The 23,201-nt window shown below is 38.9% G+C and overlaps 1 protein-coding gene across 9 annotated transcripts in view; it reads right to left on the reverse strand.

Moving 5' to 3' along the window:
- Positions 1-23,201, reverse strand: part of cher (filamin protein cher) — a 482,745-nt gene that overhangs the window by 29,087 nt on the left and 430,457 nt on the right. For 8 of the 9 annotated variants that reach the window (XM_053771248.2, XM_053771247.2, XM_053771246.2 and 5 more), the window contains 8 exons: positions 17,199-17,331; positions 16,092-16,232; positions 14,950-15,096; positions 5,478-5,816; positions 4,431-4,561; positions 2,089-2,220; positions 1,752-1,865; positions 16-309 (listed from right to left, as the gene is read on the reverse strand). In XM_053771248.2, coding sequence (XP_053627223.2) covers positions 16-309; positions 1,752-1,865; positions 2,089-2,220; positions 4,431-4,561; positions 5,478-5,816; positions 14,950-15,096; positions 16,092-16,232; positions 17,199-17,331 — 1,431 coding nt within the window. The remainder of the gene's footprint in view (positions 1-15; positions 310-1,751; positions 1,866-2,088; positions 2,221-4,430; positions 4,562-5,477; positions 5,817-14,949; positions 15,097-16,091; positions 16,233-17,198; positions 17,332-23,201) is intronic. The other variant, XM_053771249.2, reaches the window with a different exon arrangement.

Here is a 23,201-nt window from a genome sequence, read left to right on the forward strand (position 1 = left end):
AGAAAGGAGACTTACGGTGAACTGGAAGGGAGATCCGGGGATGTGCATTTCCTGGTATTTTACAGATACAGTGTGGATGCCTAATTCCTTGGGCACAAAGTTGACACCATAAAGTCCATCTTCAACTTCACCGATCTCTGCAGCTTCAGTGACACCGCCTGGTGAGGTCACTGTCGCTCCCAGGTCAAATGGAGAAATTCCAGGAAGTTTGAAGGTGAGGCGACACTGGGATCCAACCTCAGTAAGTGGGACAGCTTCTCGCTGGCGCTTGATGCGCTCCGTCTGCCTGTTTGTACCTTCACCTGTTACCTAAAAAACAAAAGAAATTTGTTCTTGTGATATCATGAAAGTCAGATAAGTACAATTCTGCTTTATTTTTAAACTAAATCAGTTGTTTTAATCCAGCATATTAACTAGACACTGGCCACAAACTTGAAGTTGTAAAGAAAACTAATTTAAGTGGATAAATATTTTTTATGTAACCCAACCAATAATTATTTAAGAAATATAGTACAGTGGACCCCCGCATAACGATCACCTCTGAATGCGACCAATTATGTAAGTGTATTTATGTAAGTGCGTTTGTACGTGTATGTTTGGGGGTCTGAAATGGACTAATCTACTTCACAATATTCCTTATGGGAACAAATTCGGTCAGTACTGGCACCTCAACATACTTCTGGAGTGAAAAAATATTGTTAACCGGGGGTCCACTGTACTCTTAGAATCCATTAAAATTTCACCAAATACTAAATGGGCTAAAATCAATAGCAATATATGGTAATAAATTTTACATGTTGAAGTGTACCACATACATAGTGATCTTCCAATTAAAGATTGTTCAAAAATTTTATTTTCAAATAACCAAAAAAAGAGTAGAACTGTTACCCCACTTAATGACTGTTTCCCTCTTGTTTAATGATCATATTACAGGCTGTGAGCTGCCCCATACCTGATTAACACCTTCCCCAAAACTGATTAACACCACCTTCCCCATACAATGGCCATTGTTTATAAATATATTGTTCATCAGCTCACAGGTCTCAGCATATGGGGCTAAATCAGCTGCTTCCTGCATCAGCAGTCAACCCACACTATTTTTATATCCTCTGCATTATCAGTCAAGTTGTAGGGACAATGGAAATGACTGTTTATAATGTAGTATAAATAGTTTATCACCCCAGGAAAGATTGGTTGTGTCTGAGAGAGAGGAGTGATTAAGTGTCACGTATTGTACCTGTCACCACTCTTCACTTCTTTCACCAGAGATGGTCCATTCTTTTGTGGAGGTATAGTGGTGTTACTCCCAAGTTTTATGAATGCATAATACCCTTCCTTGGTGGGAAACGGCCGATGTGTTAATAAAAAAAAAAATACAAAACAAACACTATGAAAAAAATTATCAGAATATCAAGAGGAGTATCACATCATGTTTTCATCGTTGTTGGGTTGAAGGATTGTAATGGCTCTTAGGCTGATCATTGCTAGGTTAAAAAGTTTCCATTTTAAGTAATAACATGGTATTCTATGGGAGATGTTATTCACTTAATGACCATTTCTTCTGTCCCTATCCAGGTCATTAAGTGGAAATCCAATGTACAAAAACACACAGGCACTTAAGATAATAAAAATTCATCCATCTACACTCTATCACTCAAGTTTCAGCCTAGAGTTCCTTAACTTGCTTCAGTCATAACCAAACACCATAACTGACAGTGTTATGAAAGGTAGCAACATCTCAGAAGTTGTACCTTAGTGGTGAATGGAGATCCATGAACATGGTTGTCAGCAAACTTTAGATTGATGATGTAGTATCCAGGCTCAGTAGGTTTATAACCAATTGTCAGTGTGCCGTCTTCATTGTCCTATAATAAAATGAAAGGGAAAAATGAAATATAGATTTTTCTAGCAGAAAATGTTTATGCTACATTAATTTGTATTTTGAATACAGCATACAGTACTGTGTTCTAAAGAAATATACTTTAGTAACAACCATTCTCTAATTTTTCACTTCAAAGTATTATATAAAATTTTAAGACATTCTTCAATATAAAAAATCTGTGTAACAAAATTTTGAATTGTATTTACCTTGCACTGAATATCAGCTTTGGATGGGCCTTCAACGGAGAGAGAGAGACCACCATAGCCAGCCTCACGAGTGTCAATGGTGAACTGGTTCTCTTGGTGAGTCACACCTTCAGTCAGGGCTTTACCTGTGATCTGGATAACAGACAATGATTACTGGTCTGCTGACAGTCACTACTATATATATGTTGTATCAAGTACTTGTAGAAATAAAGATTATTATTATTATTATTATTTTGATCATGTTCTTACAGTGAATACAGTTGGGTGTGAGGATCTGCATAGTGTAGGTCAGCAGGCCTACTGAAGTGATTCCTGACTCTGTTCCTATAGTATGAATAAATAGGTTTGAAAATGTAGCATCTGGTATGGGCCTATAGGCCTACTTCAGTACCTTATTATTCATATGCTCTTATAATGAGAATTACTGGATGTGAAGACCTGCCCAGCATAGGCCAGAAACACTACAACTATTGTTATATTTTGTAAATACTGTTAAGCAATACAAGATATACCCAAAAACTCCTGATGACACTGAAAGCTATGTAAGATTCAATTCTGATTATACAATTCATATTCAGGAAGAAAATCTTTATTAAACAAGTTTTTTGACATTGGAAGTTTGATGTCTAACCAAAGGAATAAATACACGTAAAGTTGAAAGTGAACATAGAAAAGAGTAAGGTGATGAGGGTATCGAATGATTTAGATAAAAAATTGGATATCAAATTGGGGAGGAGGAGTATGGAAGAAGTGAATGCCTTTAGATATTTGGGAGTTGACATGTCGGCGGATGGATTTATGAAGGATGAAGTTAATCATAAAATTGATGAGGAAAAAAAGGTGAGTGGTGTGTTGAGGTATATGTGGAGACAAAAAACATTATCTATGGAGGCAAAGAAGGGAATGTATGAAAGTATAGTAGTACCAACACTCTTATATGGGTGTGAAGCTTGGGTTGTAAATGCGACAGCGAGGAGGCGGTTGGAGGCAGTGGAGATGTCCTGTCTAAGAGCAATGTGTGGTGTATATATTATGCAGAAAAATTGGAGTGTGGAAATTATGAGAAGGTGTAGAGTTAATAAAAGTATTAGTCAGAGGGCTGAAGAGTGGTTGTTGAGGTGGTTTGGTCATTTAGAGAGAATGGATCAAAGTAGAATGACATGGAGAGTGTATAAATCTGTAGGGGAAGGAAGGTGGGGTAGGGGTCATCCTTGAAAAGGTTGGAAGGAAGGGGTAAAGGAGGTTTTGTGGGCGAAGGGCTTGGACTTCCAGCAAGCGTGCGTGAGCGTGTTCGATAGTGAATGGAGACGAATGGTATTTGGGACCTGACAAGCTGCTGGAGTGTGAGCAGAGTAATATTTAGTGAAGGGATTCAAGGAAACTGGTTATTTTATATAACCGGACTTGAGTACTGGAAATGGGAAGTACAATGCCTGCACTTTAATTAAAGGAGGGGTTTGGGATATTGGCAGTTTGGAGGGATATATTGTGTATTTTTATACGTATATACTTCTAAACTGTTGTATTCTGGGCACCTCTGCAAAAACAGTGATTATGTGTGAGTGAGGTGAAAGTGTTGAATGATGATGAAAGTATTTTCTTTTTGTCGATTTTCTTTGTTTTTGGGTCACCCTGCCTCGGTGGGAGATGGCCGACTTGTAAAAAAAAAAAAAAAAAAAAAAATCAGGGAAACTGGTTATTTTATATAACTGGACTTGAGTCCTGGAAATGGGAAGTACAATGCCTGCACTCTAAAGGAGGGGTTCGGGATATTGGCGGTTTGGAGGGGTATGTTGTGTATCTTTATACGTATATGCTTCTAAACTGCTGTATTCTGGACACCTCTGCAAAAACAGTGATTACGTGTGAGTGAGGTGAAAGTGTTAAATGATGATGAAAGTATTTTCTTTTTGGGGATTTTCTTTCTTTCTGGGTCACCCTGCCTCGGTGGGAGACGGCCGACTTGTTAAAAAAAAAAAAAAAATTCTCAGTAATGATCTGAATTGTATTTCTACAAATTTGACATATATGGGTGGGGATGTTGCAATTTAGGTGATAATATGAACTGTGAGGTGATGAACTTGTGGCATGACAGCTGTTGATTGAGTGATGGTACATGTGTTTTCCTCCCAGAGCCACCCACCTTGGCAGAAACTGAAAATGATATTAGTGATAAAATAATGCAAAAGAGCATTATGAAATCATCTGCTATAAATATAAATTTTATCTTTCAATAAATAACAAGAAACACACATTAATTACATGCATTAAGAAGTATTTATCAGATACAGTACAGAATATTTTGATTCAGCTAGCCTTCAGGATTCTCCTCGGTAACATACCTTGACTTTTGAGGCATCGCCAACTTCCTTCTCTCCAACAGTGATCTTGAAGGGAGAGTTAGAAATGTGTGTGCCCATACGCTTCACAGACACCATGTGCTCGCCCACCTCACGAGGCGTGAAGGAGATGCCTACAAATGAGAAAACCTTATTTATGCAGAGAAAACTTGAGGCAAGTGTATGAATGTACAGCTTATAGTTACAAATGTGTAAATCATCAATGTACAGTATGTGTAATTATTTGTGAGAGCTTGCAGATGGAAGAACTATCAGAATAGCCTCAGAACTTTTAATCAGCTGATGTAAAATAGCCCTGTAATCTTTATTTATGAATTTGATTTCAGCATCATTATTTAATTCATTCCATGTGTTTGCCACCCATATGTGGAAGAAATATTTTCTGATATTCCTGTTGCTCATGTGGGTGTGTAATTTTCAGGCATGTTCTCATGTTATTGCTATACCTCTGGTAAAGAGCTTATTATTGTTTACTCTGTCTATGCCCCAGAGTATTTTGTGTGCTGTTCTAAGATCCCCTCTATTTCTTTGTTCCATACAGGTCTGGATATGCATTCTTATACTTTTTTGAATTTCATTACTGCATGAGGGTTCCATACAGGTGCTGCATACTCAAGAATGGGTTTCGTGTGTGTGTGTGTGTGTGTGTGTGTGTGAGAGATTTCCTACTACCTGGCAGAAAGACAATAAAATAGCAATTAAAATAAGTACGTACTTTATATTTTGTCCTCAGAGAGGACCTCTTCAGTCTGCTGAAGAGGGTAAGGCAAAATATACAGTACAGTACTCCTTTCATTTGCTATTTTACCATCTCTGTATTTATTCATGCCACTGACCAGTGTTTATTATATTCTTATTTTTTTTATTTCAACATGTATAGTACAAGGCAATTTACAACAAACCTGTAAATTTGAGATGTAACTACAATAACCTCTCAAGTCTGTCTTGGATCAATTGTGAGTTAGTTGTGAATTGTTCCAGTTACAATACCATAACTTTTATTCTTCATATATAAGAAAAATAACTTACCTAAGTGACCATTGGGGAGTTTCTTGAGGAAGCATGGCTCTTCAAGTCCAGATGGAGCCTGGATAGAAGCATTGAGGCTCTTGATGTCAGAATCAGACACCTTGCCAGGAAGGCTCACCTCAGACTGGGATCCAACGCTAATCTGGTTCCTCTTACGGCCCTCACCGGTGATCTTGACAGAGTAGGGGGAACCCTTAATGTGCTTCTCAGCAAACTTCACAGATACCTTGTATTCTCCAGGGGCAGTTGGCAGGTAGGACACAGAGACGGTACCATCTTTGTTGTCGTGGCAGGAGATCTCTGCCTTGCTAGATCCCTCCACAGCCAGAGAAAGACCACCTGGACACCAATGCATAACACAGCAGGCACCATTAGTGATATGACGGGATATTAAGTGGTCCTACACTTGAAATGCTATAGTGTTTCAAGCAATTAGTTATCAACTACTTAAAACTATGCTGCTCATACATTTAATTAGAAATCTTTTGTTTAGTTATTAAACCCTATATTAATTTACGTACTAAAAATACTGATAGATCTTAAAATACTAGACATTAGAAATGTCCGATAAATTTAATAAATGCTGTCACAAATAATCATGGCTGTTAGTTATTGATTATTAATTAATATGAGTGTGGAAGAACTGTTAGTTTATAAAGTTTTATTGTTTGAGATAAAACAATGCAGATAGCACAGTTACCACATAGTGCATTAGTAACTTAAGTCTTGTCTTCATTATTCAGTTATCCAAAACCTTAATTATTTAATTTGTGCTAATAACATTAATAACAAAAACAATATTAATTTATTTTAATTATTAACACATCAGCCGTTTCCCACCAAAGCAGGGTGGCCCGAAAAAGAAAAACCTTCATCATCATTCACTCCATCACTGTCTTGCCAGAGGTATGCTTATACTACAGTTATAAAACTGCAACATTAACACCCCTCCTTCAGAAAGCTGGCACTGTACTTCCCATCACCAGGAATCAAGTCTGGCCTGCCAATTTCTCTGAATCCCTTCATAAATGTTACATTGCTTACACGCACGCTTGTTGGAAGTCCAAGCCCCTCACACACAAAACCTCCTTTACCCCCTCCCTCCAACCTTTCCTAGGCTGACCCCTACCCTGCCTTCCCTCCACTACAGATTTATACACTCTCGAAGTCATTCTATTTTGTTCCATCCTCTCTAACTGTCTAAACCATCTCAATAACCCCTCCTCAGCCCTCTGGATATTAATTTTGGTAATCTCCTCCTAATCTCCAAACTACAGATTCTTTGCATTATATTCACACCACACATTGCCCTTAGTCATGACATCTCCACTGCCTCCAGCCTTCTTGTTGCGACATTCACAACCCATGCCTCACACCCATACAAGAGCATTGGTACAACTATACTCTTCTACATTCCTCTCTTTGCTTTCATAAAGCTCTTTGTCTCCACAGACTCTTCAGTGCACCACTCACTTTTAATAACCGTAAAAGAAGAATAAAACTAGCTACAAATTAATCAATATGACTGGGTTGTGCTAAAGTTATACTTGGATACTAATTGATGTCACAAAAAAGCTGGAAAAAAGCAAAGCTACACAATAAGCCCTCAAGCACTGGCTAGGTCGCTCTTACGTGATTCAACAAATATCATAACATCATTTGTAAGTGATACAGCATTGGTGAAATTTAACTGGTAGGTGGTGGTTATATGTGTACACCTGGCAGACTGTCATGTATATTATTCATTCCATTGTGACGTTGTTGCCGCTTTCTGTCATATAAACCAGCAGAAGCGAAGCCCCCATCTCAAAAATGCAAAATTTATCAGAGGAAAATTACTCTACATTAATATTTAAAATAAAAAAAGTTGTACTGAAACGATGTATACATTACTAAAATACAAATTAAGTACCACACTGTCATTGCAATGATACAAGTTTGCCAAAGTCTAAGAAGAGTATATATATACAATGGTACATTGACTTATGAGTTTACAGTTCACTTATTATATGACCCAGCTCATTTGTATACTAAAACCCCACAAATTCGTTCCGTGACCGAGCTTGTAACTCAATTTGCTCATATATCACATCAATTTTCCTCACTGAAATTAACTGAAATGCCATTAATCCGTTTCAGCAGAATTCCTGGCTCTCGGGAGGCAGGAGAAAATACTTCAATATGATGCTAATATCAACTCTGATTTATTTATCCATCAAAGTTGATCAAATATGACATATTAAAGAATATAAATGACACAGAAACATGATATATACTCTAGAATGAATAAAATCTGTCATTATAAGACGAGTGGTGGCAGCCACTCCCGAGATAAAAATAATTATCGCTCTGACCATATCTTCCCATTCTTGCACTTCTGAGGTCTTATTGTAAGAGAAAGTGGAGTGTTTGTGAGGCTAACTGCACTAGATCACTAGTTTCATAAGGAAAACACTGGAACAAAAGCAATTTTCTCAGGTTTTTCTATGATTTCATACTTTTAATTCAATGGACATCATCCTCTTCATCTCCTCAGCACTGTCCTTTGCACTTACTTTCTTAAGACCCCTGGTTAGAAAAAGAAATTTGGCAAAATAACTGCACCAAAAGCTGGGATGCTGGGCAGATGTTGTGGTGTTCACTGCGCCAACTAGTGGTGGCTTATCTGAAGCTCACTCATAACTCAGATTTTGGCTCGCAACTCAGAGCAAAAATTCGACTGAGCAACAGCTCGCAACTCAAAAAACTCATAAGTTGGGGCACTCGTAAGTCAAGGTACCACTGTATATCATACTGTTTAAAAATATTAATATATTTTAGTATGGATAAGGTTAAAATAATGAAAAAATTTTTTTACAAAAATATATCAGATTTTCCATTAAAGAAAAGCAAGCATTCAGCTTCATTTATCCAAAACAATTGATTTTTGAGACTTTGGTGCCAATATTTTCATAACATAAGAAAGAAGGAACATTGTAGCAGGCCTACTGGCCTATACAGAAGTGTATAGCACATATGAAATGTGGTAATGCCCCCATGTCAATGAATGAAATATGAAAATGCTTACATGTCAATGAATGAAATATGGTAATGACCCCTTGTCAATAAATGAAACATGGTAATGCTCCCATGTCAATAAAAGAAATGTGGTAATGCTCCCATATCATGAATATCCATTACTTTCTTTGGTCTACAGTATTTTGTTTATTTAAAAGGGCAATTTTCATTTGTCTAAAAGCATGTTAAAGGTTGATTATTTCTGCACAGAGTTCCAGGGAGAGTTATACTAAATATGAACGACCGAATACTAGGAAGCAAGAAAATTCATACTCGTACATTACTGTGAAATACTTGCATCAGTACAGTGAATCCTCACTGCCCAAAATACACCGCATGCTAGTGACTTTCTTTTGTGACTAACAATATTTTATTACTTGTGAACTATCTGTATGCTGCAGAAAAGAAGTAAAGCATTTGTTTTTATGATAAGAGGGACAGGATGTTCATTAAAGCTGAAGGTCCATCAAATCTGAATTATGATAATATTTCTTCCAATACTGTAACAGACAACTTTCAGATAAGATAAGATAAGATAAGATAAGATTTCGTTCGGATTTTTAACCCCGGAGGGTTAGCCACCCAGGATAACCCAAGAAAGTCAGTGCGTCATCGAGGACTGTCTAACTTATTTCCATTGGGGTCCTTAATCTTGTCCCCCAGGATGTGACCCACACCAGTCGACTAACACCCAGGTACCTATTTGCTGCTAGGTGAACAGGACAACAGGTGTAAGGAAATGTGTCGAAATGTTTCCACCCGCCGGGAATCGAACCCGGGCCCTCCGTGTGTGAAGCGGGAGCTTTAGCCACCAGGCCACCGGGTCTGTTAAATCCAAAAAGTAATTGCCCAGGAGACTGCAGTAATAAAGGATAGTTCTGGATTTAACAGACTTTCTTCATCAGATCTGGAGTGTATGTAAAGATAACAGACAATCGAGATTTAACTCTTTCACTGTCAAGACCCCTGCTCACAAACTTGCTATCAGTTTCAAAGAATTTTCCCCCCCAAAAAATATGAAATGATAGAGAATTTTTTCCCAATGGTAATGAAACCAAAAGCATGAAATTTGATGGAAAACTTATGGAATTATGCTCTCGCGAAGTTAGTGGTCTTAGTGATATTTATGCATTGGCGATTTTGCATAATTTAAACCCTATTTTGGGCCAATTCCATTGTTCCAGTCACCCAAACTCATAGCTATTTTGCTAGAACCCCATTAGTTCTATTGAGTACAAGAAAATGCCCATTTACCTATTTCATTACCCAATAAAGTGATCAGAAATTGCTAATTTAGCCAATTTCACACAAAATTCAAGAAAAGCCATTTTCAAAATAGGGTTCAGAATTAACAATACAAACAATCCTAGCAGTAAAATAACATTTTTCTCTGTTCACTAGTCATGTCTCAAAGCCTCTCTTATATTACGCTTATTTACCATATTGAATTTTTATTCACGCAAGAAGTAGAATATTTACTGTTATGCAGACTACTGTATTACTGTAAAAATGGTATAAGTAATATCAGTGCATTTGTGAAAGCATATTAGATCCACCAGTTGACGTGTATTGGACACGTGACGAGATTTATTTACTCTTGAACATCAGCAAAAATCGAACATTTCCACTATGAGCTCAATTTCAAGGTACTTTTCCCCTCAAGGAAGGCTCCATGATGTTGGTGAGGGGCTCTTGATTTAGGGAATTGGATCTGTGCTCCAATTCCCCGAATTAAGCCTGAATGCCTTCCACAACATCCCCCCAGGCGCTGTATAATCCTCCGGGTTTAGCGCTCCCCCCTTGATTATAATAATAATAATAATCAAGGTACTTTTATTCTGTAAACCATTCAAAATCATCTCTTCTTCTGTAATATATCATTCATTCTATCAAATGAGACCAAGAAAATGAGAATACAACCATAAATACCATACGAAAATACCCCACAAAGTCTCTGTTTTAAATTAAAAACACTGTAACGGTTTTTTTCTCATTATGCACTGCATGCTGCAGTATTTTTTTTTTTATACTGCACACATTAACCACTCATACCCATTCTCTCATATGTAGGCCTACCAGCTATCTCCCGCAAAATTCAAAGCCACTACAATTTTGGCATAGTATTATGGAACCGACACTGGTTTGCAAGCCATAATATTACGGGACCGACAGTGAAAAGGTTAATGGATGAAGTCTATTAAATACAAAATAATTTACCCAGCAGACCATAAGAATAATGAACAATTCTGGAGTTTAATGGACTTTTCCCATACTTCCAACTGATGTGCAGCCACAAAATTTGTTAAATATAAAATCTGGTAAACAGGGATTCATTAAATTGAGGTTTTACTGTATACACTGTATATATTTTTTAATTAATGTAACCCATACACGAAATATCTTTCAAGAATTAGAGCTGAGCTGTATGAGTATTAAGTTTTATACAGAAATTATAGATTTTGTAATTTTTAAATAAAAAATAATTATAAAATAGCTGCAATCAGAATGAAATTTAGATTTATGATAATCCAACAGTGTAAATATACTGAAGGAATTTTCAGCAAAAATCATTGAATAACTTTTCATGAAAAGATGAAGTCAGACACTTTCTTGATGTGAAGTCTTTTGCCAATATTTTCTGCAGGTCTTTAATGTTAAGGAAATTCACAAATTTTAAACCACCTTACTGATTAGTGTCAATAACAATGATACTATAACAGTAATTTAAAATTTATGGCAGTCAAGAGAGCAACAGAGATATATGTGCAATAAGTATCAACAATAATAGACATAGCCAGTGTAGATGCTAGCTAGGTAACAAAGCTACAAGCACAAGATAAGAAGTATTGCTCAGAGTAAGGCTGGCAAATTCAACATCTTAATCCCATCAACAAGAATGTCTTGAGGCTAAAAAAGGGCTCTTGACCCAGAAATTTGTAGTTGACCTTACCTTCCTTTGATTAAACATGACTGCATACTTATACTCCAGATGCTACATGACTCCTGACCCTTCTGGGTTTAGTGCTTAGTTATGATTATAATAATACATAACCTCTACTGGTTTAACATTTCCTGATGAATGCTGTATACATGACAATTCCCAAGGTTTAAGTGTTGAACTTGCCCTTACTATTAGCAACACTTCGTAAATTTAGAGTAGATCTATCCTCCTAGGGACAGTTACATTTCCTTATTTTGAATCACTGTGGAGATTTATAATGAAAGTGCATCACTCATGTTTGGTAGGTTTAAAGGTTCAAAATTTTAAGGTGCAGCACCGCAGCAAGCTTCAGTGTTTAGCAAGACTCCCAACAGCTGACCCAGAGAAAGCAGTTGGCAATAAGCAACTTGCAGTAGCAAATGCAAAAATTATAATCAATGTAGGCTTGAAATATTTGATCGAGCATCATAAAATTAAATGTAATCAGTAAAATACCTGTTCTATATATGCATTAAAAGCTATACTGCAGTAACTATGGTAATATAGTCTACATTAAACTTAAAAGTAGAGCTCCATTTTAAGGTTAAAGAAAAAAGGAAAATGATAGTTCATAAACATAAAAGTAATAGCAATACAGAAAAAAAGAGCAGATTTTGTACTGAAGAAATTTTTTACAAAATTTTAAATTTGTATGCAGACCTTTACATACTCCCATTCGTGGCTTGAAAATGAAAAATAACAAATGACGTACGTGTCTCCCTATAGGAAAGCAATTGTAGTCTGAATATACGTAATTTTTCCTCTCAATAAAGAGTTCTCACAATTTTTTTTTAACAGAGTTATCGCAGTTTTTATGGTATATCTTGAAAGAACACTCACCGAGGTATTGTATCTCTTGTCCACCACTATACTGTTAGGTCCTTGTTAGTCCTTTCACAGACGGTAAATACAGTAAAACCTCTATTTAATGGACTAATCAGGAGAGAGGGCATTAGGTAATGCTGAACGTCTGGAGAAATTTGAATAGCGAGATTTTGTGGTGATGGTAACAATAATGGCTAATTCTGTAACCAATAGACTTTGTCCAATGTCTACAAAGTCAATTTAACCAGAGAATTTTGTAAATTATTTCTGAAATTGATTAAATGAATGTCCATTAAAATGAGGTTTTACCACTAACTTATTCTCATTGTAAAGGATAAGCATCTCTAAATATCCTCAGAGATGACGTGTCTTGTTTCTCATGGCAAGATAAAATGTGTATAACAATAAACAAAATGTGATAAGCATGGAAGTGTTTGTTTTTGTAGTTTCTGTAGTGTTTTTCTTGTTTTTAAGTATTTTTGTATGTTTTGTACTGTTTCTTTTGTTTTTGAAGGGTTTTCTATAATTTCTGTAGTGTTTTTGTTGTTTTTGAAGTGTATTTGTAGTTTCTGTAGTGTTTTTAAGTGTTTTTGTAGTTTCTGTAGTGTTTTTGAAGTGTTTTGTTAGTTTTGAAGTGTTTTGTTGTTTTTGTAGTTTCTGTAGTGTTTTTGTTTTTAGAACTTTTATTTCTGTAATTTCTGTAGTTTGTTTGAAGAGTTTTGCAGTGTTCTTTTTAATGTTTATGTAATGTAAGACTGTACTGCTGCCGTGAAGACAACGTTAGCATCCTCGACGCTCTGAACTTACTCTAGTACACAAATAACCCGCACATAAAAGACAGAAGCTTACGACGACGTTTCGGTCCGACTTGGACCATTGACAAAGTCACACTAACAGAGGAGGAGCAGGACGTTTCGCCATCCAGTGGCTGGCTGGATGGCGAAACGTCTACGGTGGGGATGCCCGGGTGTTGTGCATGTGTCATTTCATCCTGTCGGTATTATATACAATTCTTGTACTACTACTACTACTACTACTACCACTACTACTACCACTACTACTACCTCCACCTCTTCCTGCCTATATATAGCCGTCCTGCTCCTCCTCTGTTAGTGTGACTTTGTCAATGGTCCAAGTCGGACCGAAACGTCGTCGTAAGCTTCTGTCTTTTATGTGCGGGTTATTTGTGTATCGTTCCAGTCACGGTATTGTGCCGTTTTGTTATTTATTTACTCTAGTACAGTAATGCTTTGATGAAACTACTAATTCAAGAGCTACAATGAGTATTAATTGTACATTTATTTCATCATATAAAATAATATAATGCATATTCTTTGGTGTCATACGTAGCATTAATTTCTAGGTTTAGTCTGCCAAAAATGTTCTGTATAACTGTGTGAACTTTTCCAAAAATGCACAAAATACTGTTTAGCCAACATAATAATAATTTATATATTTTTTTATAATAAATTTGGTTGTTTCAGGGAAGAATAAAGTCACCTGCTGTTTTAAAATTGACCACCTGTTTAAAATGGACCAGCTGTTTTAAAACTGACCAGCTGTTCTGGATGTTCATAAGCTGTTACTGGATATTACACACACACCCTTCAAGGTAGGTGTTTTGATGAGGGTGAAGGGTTCCTAATCTATGGTACTGGAACTACCTTCCCCTTCCTCAGATCAAACCTACTTGCCTACATAATCAAGGTGCTGTATGACCCCCCAGGGGAGTTCAACGGTTTCCAATGAATATTATGAAAATAATACATTGCACATATAAACAATAGTTACAAAGCACCAACCTATTAAGTCATCACACAGAGGTGTACAAGTCTGATGGTTAAGGGAATTTAAGGCTAAGCTTTTTTTGGATCTGATATGATTAAATTCTGGTATAATTATGAACAATTCACCACTTCATAAAACAGTCAGTCTGTCCTTTAGTACATAGCACTGAATCACCTATAATGAGTTTAGAACTTTGCGAATATAATAATCATTTAATACACTATTACTACTGCATTTCACTTTTCAAGGGATTATATTAAGAAAAATTTTTGACTTATTTATGTTCTTAAAAAAGATTTCTAGAATAAGAAATGCTAAAACCAAACAGTCTGCACAATTGAAGCAGCAAATATATGCAAGGTGATTGTCAACTTCTAGGTTTTCAAACTGCAAAGAATGAATAAGTCATGCTTAGCACTAGTTCTCATCTGCTTATTATGTCCTATTTATTAGTTATACTGGCAGGGCTGAGGGAGAATCATTACAATGTAACTGCAGCAAGGGGCAGCATCGAGTGGCACAACACAGCAGCGTCAACACACACTCTTGATGAAGGTGTTGGGAGACTGTGAGGGTGTACCTTGTACCTTCAAGAGGGCATAGCTGGGTGCCTTGGAAACATCCCTTACATTTCACAGACCAATCCATAAATTGTGAAGCATGGATATTTTTTAGGACACCCCGAGGAAGGTCCTTAGCAGAGAATAATACAGTACTGGTGTGTCTTTTAACACCCATTGCCAAGAACCGCCATCAGGTAGGTGACCTCACATTGCAGGATGTAGGAGAAGTCAAGGAGAAGATAAAGAATGGAGACCCTACCACGTAGTGTGGAGCTACCTGCACCAGCATCCTTGGTGGCGATGGTGAAGTTGCATGGTTCACCAGTGATGCCATGCACCAAACCAGTACCATATGCTGTCACATACCCAGAAGAAATGGAGTCCACATGGAACTTGAAGGGTGAGCCTTAGGAGAGAAGTACATAAGTTTATTAAACAAGTAATATTTTTGGCTATTATAAAAAATTGTGAGTACTATAGTATATTAAAAAAGGTCTTAAGACAAGAGAGGAAAGAAAAATCTTAAAAAACTTAATATTTAAATCTATTTTATATTAATCTTGCATTTAGTCTCATTATTATTTTCTCTAGCATTTGCTGTTTCTTTACTTCTGTTTTACACTTCCCTTTTACATTATAGTCACAAACAAACTAATTCTTATACTATAAGGTTACTCAGTGTGTGTCATAAACACTAACAGCCAGAGTGATAAGCCTGTGTACTGAGAGGCCTGGTCTGTGACCAGGCTGTATACACTAACATTGCACCCTATAGTCACACACAGTAATTAAGACAGTTGTATGCACTATATATAAATCAATGTCAGTTTCAGTCGTCTCATATATGGGTAGCCTACCCACATCCACTCTTGCCAGGTGCTAGCTTTCTAGGTATGATATTCAGGTACATACTCTGCTGGGTCCTTCTTACTTCAAGCTCTTCCTCAACAAGCTCAAATGCTGCCATTATGAACTGTGTACACTGACCCACCTGGGTGAAACGACTGACTGACAGCAAATGTAGATTGTTATTTGAATAAGTGAACTCACTTGGCTATGTGAAACAGAATATTAAGAGACTACACCTTTGTAGACCTCCATTTGCCAAGTACATATTCTTATGATTAAATTTATAATTACTGTGCTTGTAATGAATACTGTATTACAAAAATTATGACGTAAAATATATGAAAGTAATCTTAAAGCCAAGCTATTATGTAAAAAAAAAATCACACTTTTAATCGAAACTGGTAATATGTACGATTTTTCAGGCTATTTCCTGCTTTCCATCAAAATTAAAACATTTTTGACTAAAAATCCATTATTTTAGTTAAAAACATATTACCTCTTAGATTTTATTGTAATGTTCATGTGATTTAAAAAAAAAAAATGAAATCTAACCTTGGACATGCTCGGAGTTATATTTCACGTGAAGTTCATGCAGTCCCTCCTCACGCGGTGAGTAACGCACAGACACAGTACCATCCCGATTGTCCTCAATCACCGGAAGATCCTTTTCTCCAGAAGGCATTCTGACCTCAGCTGAAAACAGGTGCCATATGACTTATTATTCTATGATACACACTACAAGCATGTATTATTATTATTGTCATATTCATGAAGAATCTTTAAATTTATAAAGGTCATGGAGTATTTGGGGGATGAGAAATTATTATATTTGATGCAAGGAAGGGTAATGTAGCTCAAATTTCTTGGATCAAGAGCAGTTCACTAACATCAAGGCACCACTTTTGAAGGGCTGTCCTCTGTAATCAAGGTTTATCCACCTTCCCAGTATATACAAGACATTTCACTAATGCTGCACAGCTTCTCATACGGGTACTGTACAGTGATTTCTTTTTAATGTAATGATAAACAACTTTTATTTCCTTAATTCCACCTTATGCATCACAAGTAAGCTTCTGTAACAAGAGCTCTACAGCTCATCATGCTACACATAATGTAAATATTTATTTTCTAACAGTTTGACATCCAGCACTGGTATGCCAGCCACCACCTGCTTCACCACTAAGAAAGTCATCACTAAGATCTGTGTCAGGAGACAGTTACTCTAAAAAGTAAAACACTACCACCAGCTCTCTTTACTTCCATACTCTCTACACTGTCCCTTCCATACTCTCTCTCTACACTGTCCCTTCCATACTCTCTCTCTACACTGTCCCTTCCATACTCTCTCTCTACACTGTCCCTTCCATACTCTCTACACTGTCCCTTCCATACTCTCTCTACACTCTGTCCCTTCCATACTCTCTACACTGTCCCTTCCATACTCTCTACACTGTCCCTTCCATACTCTCTATACTCTGTTCCTTCCATACTCTACACTCTATTCCTTCCATACTCTCTCTCTGCACTCCATTCCTCCCAGGGAACCCCTTCACTTGCATACTATCCCTTAAGGTGAGTGTCCATCTTGGTTGATGGGAAGTGATTGTGGTGGCCCACATAGTGGGTGGTGGCCCAGGTGGTGCATGGTAGGAGCCTCACCTGTGACGTGACCGCCGGTGGTGGGTAGAGGGATGTTATGTAGCTCAACTGGACGGTAGCTGCCGCTACTTGGTGTTCTCTCAAGACCGTTGACCTTGCTCTGGGTCTGCTGGTACTCCTCCTCTGACTGCGCCTGAAAACACAAACACTGCAAGGTAAACAATGTAATTCATGGTATACAGTAGGCATGCAAACATGAACACTGTATACACTGAGCTACAAACACACACACTAAACAGTACTCTCCTGATGAGGGTCTTCACTTACATTGTAAATATTTGTGTTATTTCTTAGTTTTTAATGTTGACCATTGTAACAGAGTAACCCACAGACCTAGTGTATGGTACATTACATGTTGTTTATCTAGTGGTAATTCCTGGAGTTATTGTTCCTGCAGACTGGTTCCAGACTGTGCCTTCCCTTGAATGGCCTGATCACTCAGACCGGTGGTGTTAGCAACACACAATCCGATATAGGCACTGTGTAGCACTGTGACGTGTGTAGTTAGTAGTAGTAGTTACTAACTGTCAAAGGCACTTGTCAATGTGTGTGTGTTCTTATCTAGTTACCTATCTGTGGTTGCAGGGGTCGAGTCATAGCTCCTGGCCCTGCCTCTTCACTGCTTGCTACTAGGTCCACTCTCTCTCTCCCTGCTTCATGAGCTTTATCATACCTCTTCTTAACCCCTTGACTGTTGCAACCCCCAATCCTGAGGTGTCTCCTGGTGTCGCAAAATGTCAAAAAAAAAAAAGATTTTTCTTATGAAATGATAGAGAATCTTTTCCCGATTGTAATGACACTAAAAAAACGAAATTTGATGCAAAACTGACGGAATTATGCTCTCGCGAAGTTAGCGACCCCGGCGATATTGACAAATCGGCGATTTCGCCCACTTTGAGCCCTATTTTCGGCTAATTCCTTTGTGCCAGTCGACCAAAATCATAGCTACTTCTTTAGAACTTAATTGTTTCTATCGATTGAGTACAAGAAACTGCCCATTTACCGATTTCAACTACCCAATAATGTGGTCAGAAATTTGCAACTTGGCCAATTTCATGAAAATTAAAAAATATAACAATGTCAAAATAAGGTCCAGAATGAACAATGCAGACATTCCTGGCTCTAAAATAACATTTTCTTTGTTCATCAGTCATGTCTCCAGGCCCCTCTGATATTACTCTTGCTTTCTATTTTGAATTTTTATTCAAACAAAAAATAGAAGACTTACTATTATGCAGACTACTGCAATACTGTAATAATTGTATAAATAACATCAACCCATTCATGACTGCATATTAGAATGGCTAGTTGGACATTTATTGGGCAATGACATCATTTGTGTACTTTTGAACATCGGTAAAAATCAAACATTTCCCCTACTTTGAGCTCCATTTCCAGGTTCTTTTTATAGTAAAATCAATCAAAGTCACCTCTATTTCTATAATATGTTTTCCATTCTATCAAATGAGACCAAGAAAACGAGAATACAACCATAAATACTATACGAAAATAGACCACAAAGTCGGCATTTTAATTAAAAAAACGGTCGGAGTTTTTTTTTTCTCATTATGCACTGCGTGCTCCAGGATTTTTTTTATATGGTGCACACTGACCACACAGACCCATTCTCTCACATGTGGGCCTACCAGCTTTCTCCTGCTTGATTTGAAGCCGCTAGAATTTATGAGTATATATACGTCAAACACGGTACCTCGTAAGACGTATATATATGGCCACGACAGTCAAAGGGTTAAAGCTATGTATGGATCCTGCCTCCACCACATCACTCTCCAGACTGTTCCACTTCCTGACAACTCTACGACTGAAGAAGTACTTCCTAATATCCCTGTGACTCATTTGAGTTTCCAACTTCCAGCTGTGACCCCTTGCTGCTGTGTCCCATCTCTGAAATATTCTGTCCCTATCCACCTTGTCAATTCCTCTCAGTATTTTATATGTCATTATCATGTCCCCCCTATCTCTCCTGTCCTCCAGTGTTGTCAGGCTGAGTTCTCTTGATCTCTCTTCTTAGGACATGCCCCTCAGCTCCAGGACTAGTCTTGTTGCAAACCTTTGCACTTTCTCTAATTTCTTGACGTGTTTGACCAAGTGTGGGTTCCATACTGGTGCTGCATACTCCAATATTGACCTGACACACACGGTGTACAGTGTCATGAATGATTCCTCACTTAGATGTTGAAATGCTATTCTTAAGTTTGCCAGGCGCCCACATGCTTCAGCAGTTATTAGGTTGATGTGCACCTCAGGAGATGCGCTTGGTATGATGCTCAATCCAAGATCCTTTTCCTTGAGTGAGTTTTGCAGCCTCTGACCTCTTAGGCTGTACTTCATCTGCAGTCTTCTTTGTCCTTCCCCAAGCATAACTCCAGGAGCCATTTGCCACATCAGGCTTGCAGCCTGTCCAGATCCCCTTGTGTCTGGGGGAGGGGGATTCAAGTCTTAGCTCCTGGTTCCTCCTCTCAACTTGCTGCTTGCCAGCTTAACTCCCTTCTAATCTTGTGGGGTCCTAGCACACCTGCTCTTTAAACTGTGTATAGTCTCTCCCTCCACCACTTCGTTGAAATCATTCCACTTCCAGACATCCTTGTGACTCATCTGTTTCTTTAACTTCTAGCTGCACCCTCTAGTACCTGTTGTCCACCTTTCAAATAAGTACTACCCTGTCTACCATATCAATTCCCTAACCCTCCCTAGTTAGACGACTTTTACTGTAGTCATCTGGCCCAGCGGCTTACACACTGGCCTGGAGTTTTACCACTCACTTGCCGTGGGTTCTAACCCAACCCGTACCCTGGTTTGTACTCATGTTATTACGATTTCCTGATTCCCGATGGTCACTCTTAACTCTGCCAGATGAGCACTGACTGCAGAGGTTCAGATGATATGAGCATCTGAGGTGTTTACATGATAGAAACACACAGGTGCTGATATTTCTAATACTTCACCCAAAAAGTGGGTCTCTTAAGATTAGTGACAGGATCTTGATTCAAGGAATTAGAGCAGCCCTTCCCCTCCCATCAAAGCTGACTGCCTATCATCCCTGAGCATGACTCCTATGGATTTAGTGATTCTCCCCCATGAACAATAATAAAAATAACAGAATGTAAATACCACACAGAAGTGGTAGCAGCACACCGCGGGTGTTCCAACAGTGTAACTATCATACGGAACAGTCTAGTAGCACACCGCGGGTGTTCCAACAGTGTAACTATCATACGGAACAGTCTAGTAGCACACTGTGGGTGTTCCAACAGTGTAACTATCATACGGAACAGTCTAGTAGCACACTGCGGGTGTTCCAACAGTGTAACTATCATACGGAACAGTCTAGTAGCACACTGTGGGTGTTCCAACAGTGTAACTATCATACGGAACAGTCTAGTAGCACACTGTGGGTGTTCCAACAGTGTAACTATCATACGGAACAGTCTAGTAGCACACCGCGGGTGTTCCAACAGTGTAACTATCATACGGAACAGTCTAGTAGCACACTGTGGGTGTTCCAACAGTGTAACTATCATACGGAACAGTCTAGTAGCACACTGTGGGTGTTCCAACAGTGTAACTATCATACAGAACAGTCTAGTAGCACACTGTGGGTGTTCCAACAGTGTAACTATCATACGGAACAGTCTAGTAGCACACTGTGGGTGTTCCAACAGTGTAACTATCATACAGAATAGTCTAGCAGCACACTGTGGGAACACCCACAGTGTAACTTGAGTATTATACAGACACAGGATCAAGACCGTGTGTCAGTAACACTGCAATATAGTCACTCAGTCTACGAGTCAGTCTGACTGCAAAAGCCAGTCATTCTTGGTGTCTAAGAGCTAGACAGTGGGAATGAAACAGTCAGTCGGTCTTTCAAATAGTCAGACTGAAAAGAGCCACTCGATCTATGAGACAGTCAGTGGTAGTGGATCTGTGAGAAAGTCACCTGTCTACCTCGTTTATTCACTATCAGAGACAATGATTGTTTTATGTACATGAAGTTTTAAACACGCATGGTCCCCCTTCCCTCGCAAGGAATGGTGAAAGCTCGATCCTCCGTCCATCAATAATTAGATTATTTTTTTTTATTCTCGGGGCCAGGCTTCCTGAAGTACACCTGGAGGGGGTTTCGGGGGTCAACGCCCCCGCGCCCCAGTCTGTGACCAGGCCTACCTCGGATAAATGAAAACAAAAATTCCCCCTTTGAAACAACTGGTCAGGGTTTATAGTGGCACTAACATACTAAGCATAAACTAGTCAGGGTTTATAGTGGTTTATGGAGCACTGCCTCCCGGTGTCCGGGGAAGAAACTAGCGCCTTTTATGGACGGTCTTGTGTTAGTCATGGAGTAAGAATTTACGTTTTTCTAGGCCCGGATTAAGGATCTTCAAGATAGTGTTTACCAGGGCTAACTTGACGCTCAAGAACATTCCCTGACGTCTGTTCTACTGCCCACCAACACGCTGCACCACAACACTATATTCACTTTACACCAACTTGAATACCATCACCTTTCACACTGTCACAGTTTTCATATAAATAAATAAGAGGTAGAGACAGATGAGAAACAGGTGGAGGGCGTGTGTTAGGTGGGTGTTGTGTGTGTTGCCGCCCGTGTGTGTGTGTGTGTGTGTGTGTGTGTGTGTGTGTGTGTGTGTGTGTGTGTGTGTGTGTGTGTGTGTGTGTGTGTGTGTGTGTACTCACCTAGTTGTACTCACCTAGTTGAGGTTGCGGGGGTCGAGTCCGAGCTCCTGGCCCCGCCTCTTCACTGATCGCTACTAGGTCACTCTCCCTGAGCCGTGAGCTTTATCATACCTCTGCTTAAAGCTATGTATGGATCCTGCCTCCACTACATCGCTTCCCAAACTATTCCACTTACTGACTACTCTGTGGCTGAAGAAATACTTCCTAACATCCCTGTGATTCATCTGTGTCTTCAACTTCCAACTGTGTCCCCTTGTTACTGTGTCCAATCTCTGGAACATCCTGTCTTTGTCCACCTTGTCAATTCCTCTCAGTATTTTGTATGTCGTTATCATGTCCCCCCTATCTCTCCTGTCCTCCAGTGTGGCCCATACCATGCCAGGGCGTCGCTGTAGCCTAGGATACCTCTGTAGTTCCTCCGCTGTGTGTGTGTGTGTGTGTGTGTGTGTGTGTGTGTGTGTGTGTGTGTGTGTGTGTGTGTGTGTGTGTGTACTCACCTATTTGTGATTGCAGGGGTCGAGACTCAGGTCCTGGCCCCACCTCTTCACTGACTGCTACTAGGTCCTCTCTCTCTGCTTCCTGAGCTTTATCATACCTCTTCTTAAAACTATGTATAGTTCCTGCCTGTGTGTGTGTGTGCGCGCGCTCACCTATTTGTAGTTACAAGGGGTCGATTCACAGCTCCTAGTGTGTGTGTGTGTGTGTGTGTGTGTGTGTGTGTGTGTGTGTGTGTGTGTGTGTGTGTGTGTGTGTGTGTGTGTGTGTGTGTGTGACACCTCCCAGGATGTACATCAGGTGTGTAACTTCAGCACAGATAGGAACATCCTGCCATCTTGTGCCATCTGCTGCTTACATCCTCTCCACCTGTCTGCCTGCCATCTTGTACCACCTGCCACACTTAATACTCGTAGCTATAGTAACAATTTTTTTTAGTTGTTATAGTCAGTTGGTGTCTTGTTACCTCTGTGACGACTGGCTGATGTCTCTTAAATAATAATGAGATAGATCAATAAAAGGACGCACCTCATACCAGGGAGGCCAGTTGAAGTATGTGTAAGTATAATCTGAAGGTCTGAAGGGGAATTTAACCTCCTGGTGGGGCGGTTGTATGAAGGTAATCCTCCTGCTGTACCTCTGACCGCCCACACCACGCCCCTGTGGCCCATACCTTGCCAGGGCGTCGCTGTAGCCTAGGATACCTCTGTAGTTCCTCCGCTGGCCGCCACACACACTATTGGCACTCACGTTCACCATTTTCTTTGATACACATTAACCCGTTTTCTT

This window comes from Cherax quadricarinatus, chromosome 5 (genome assembly GCF_038502225.1).
Source record: "Cherax quadricarinatus isolate ZL_2023a chromosome 5, ASM3850222v1, whole genome shotgun sequence".
NCBI classification, from domain to species: Eukaryota; Metazoa; Arthropoda; class Malacostraca; order Decapoda; family Parastacidae; genus Cherax; species Cherax quadricarinatus.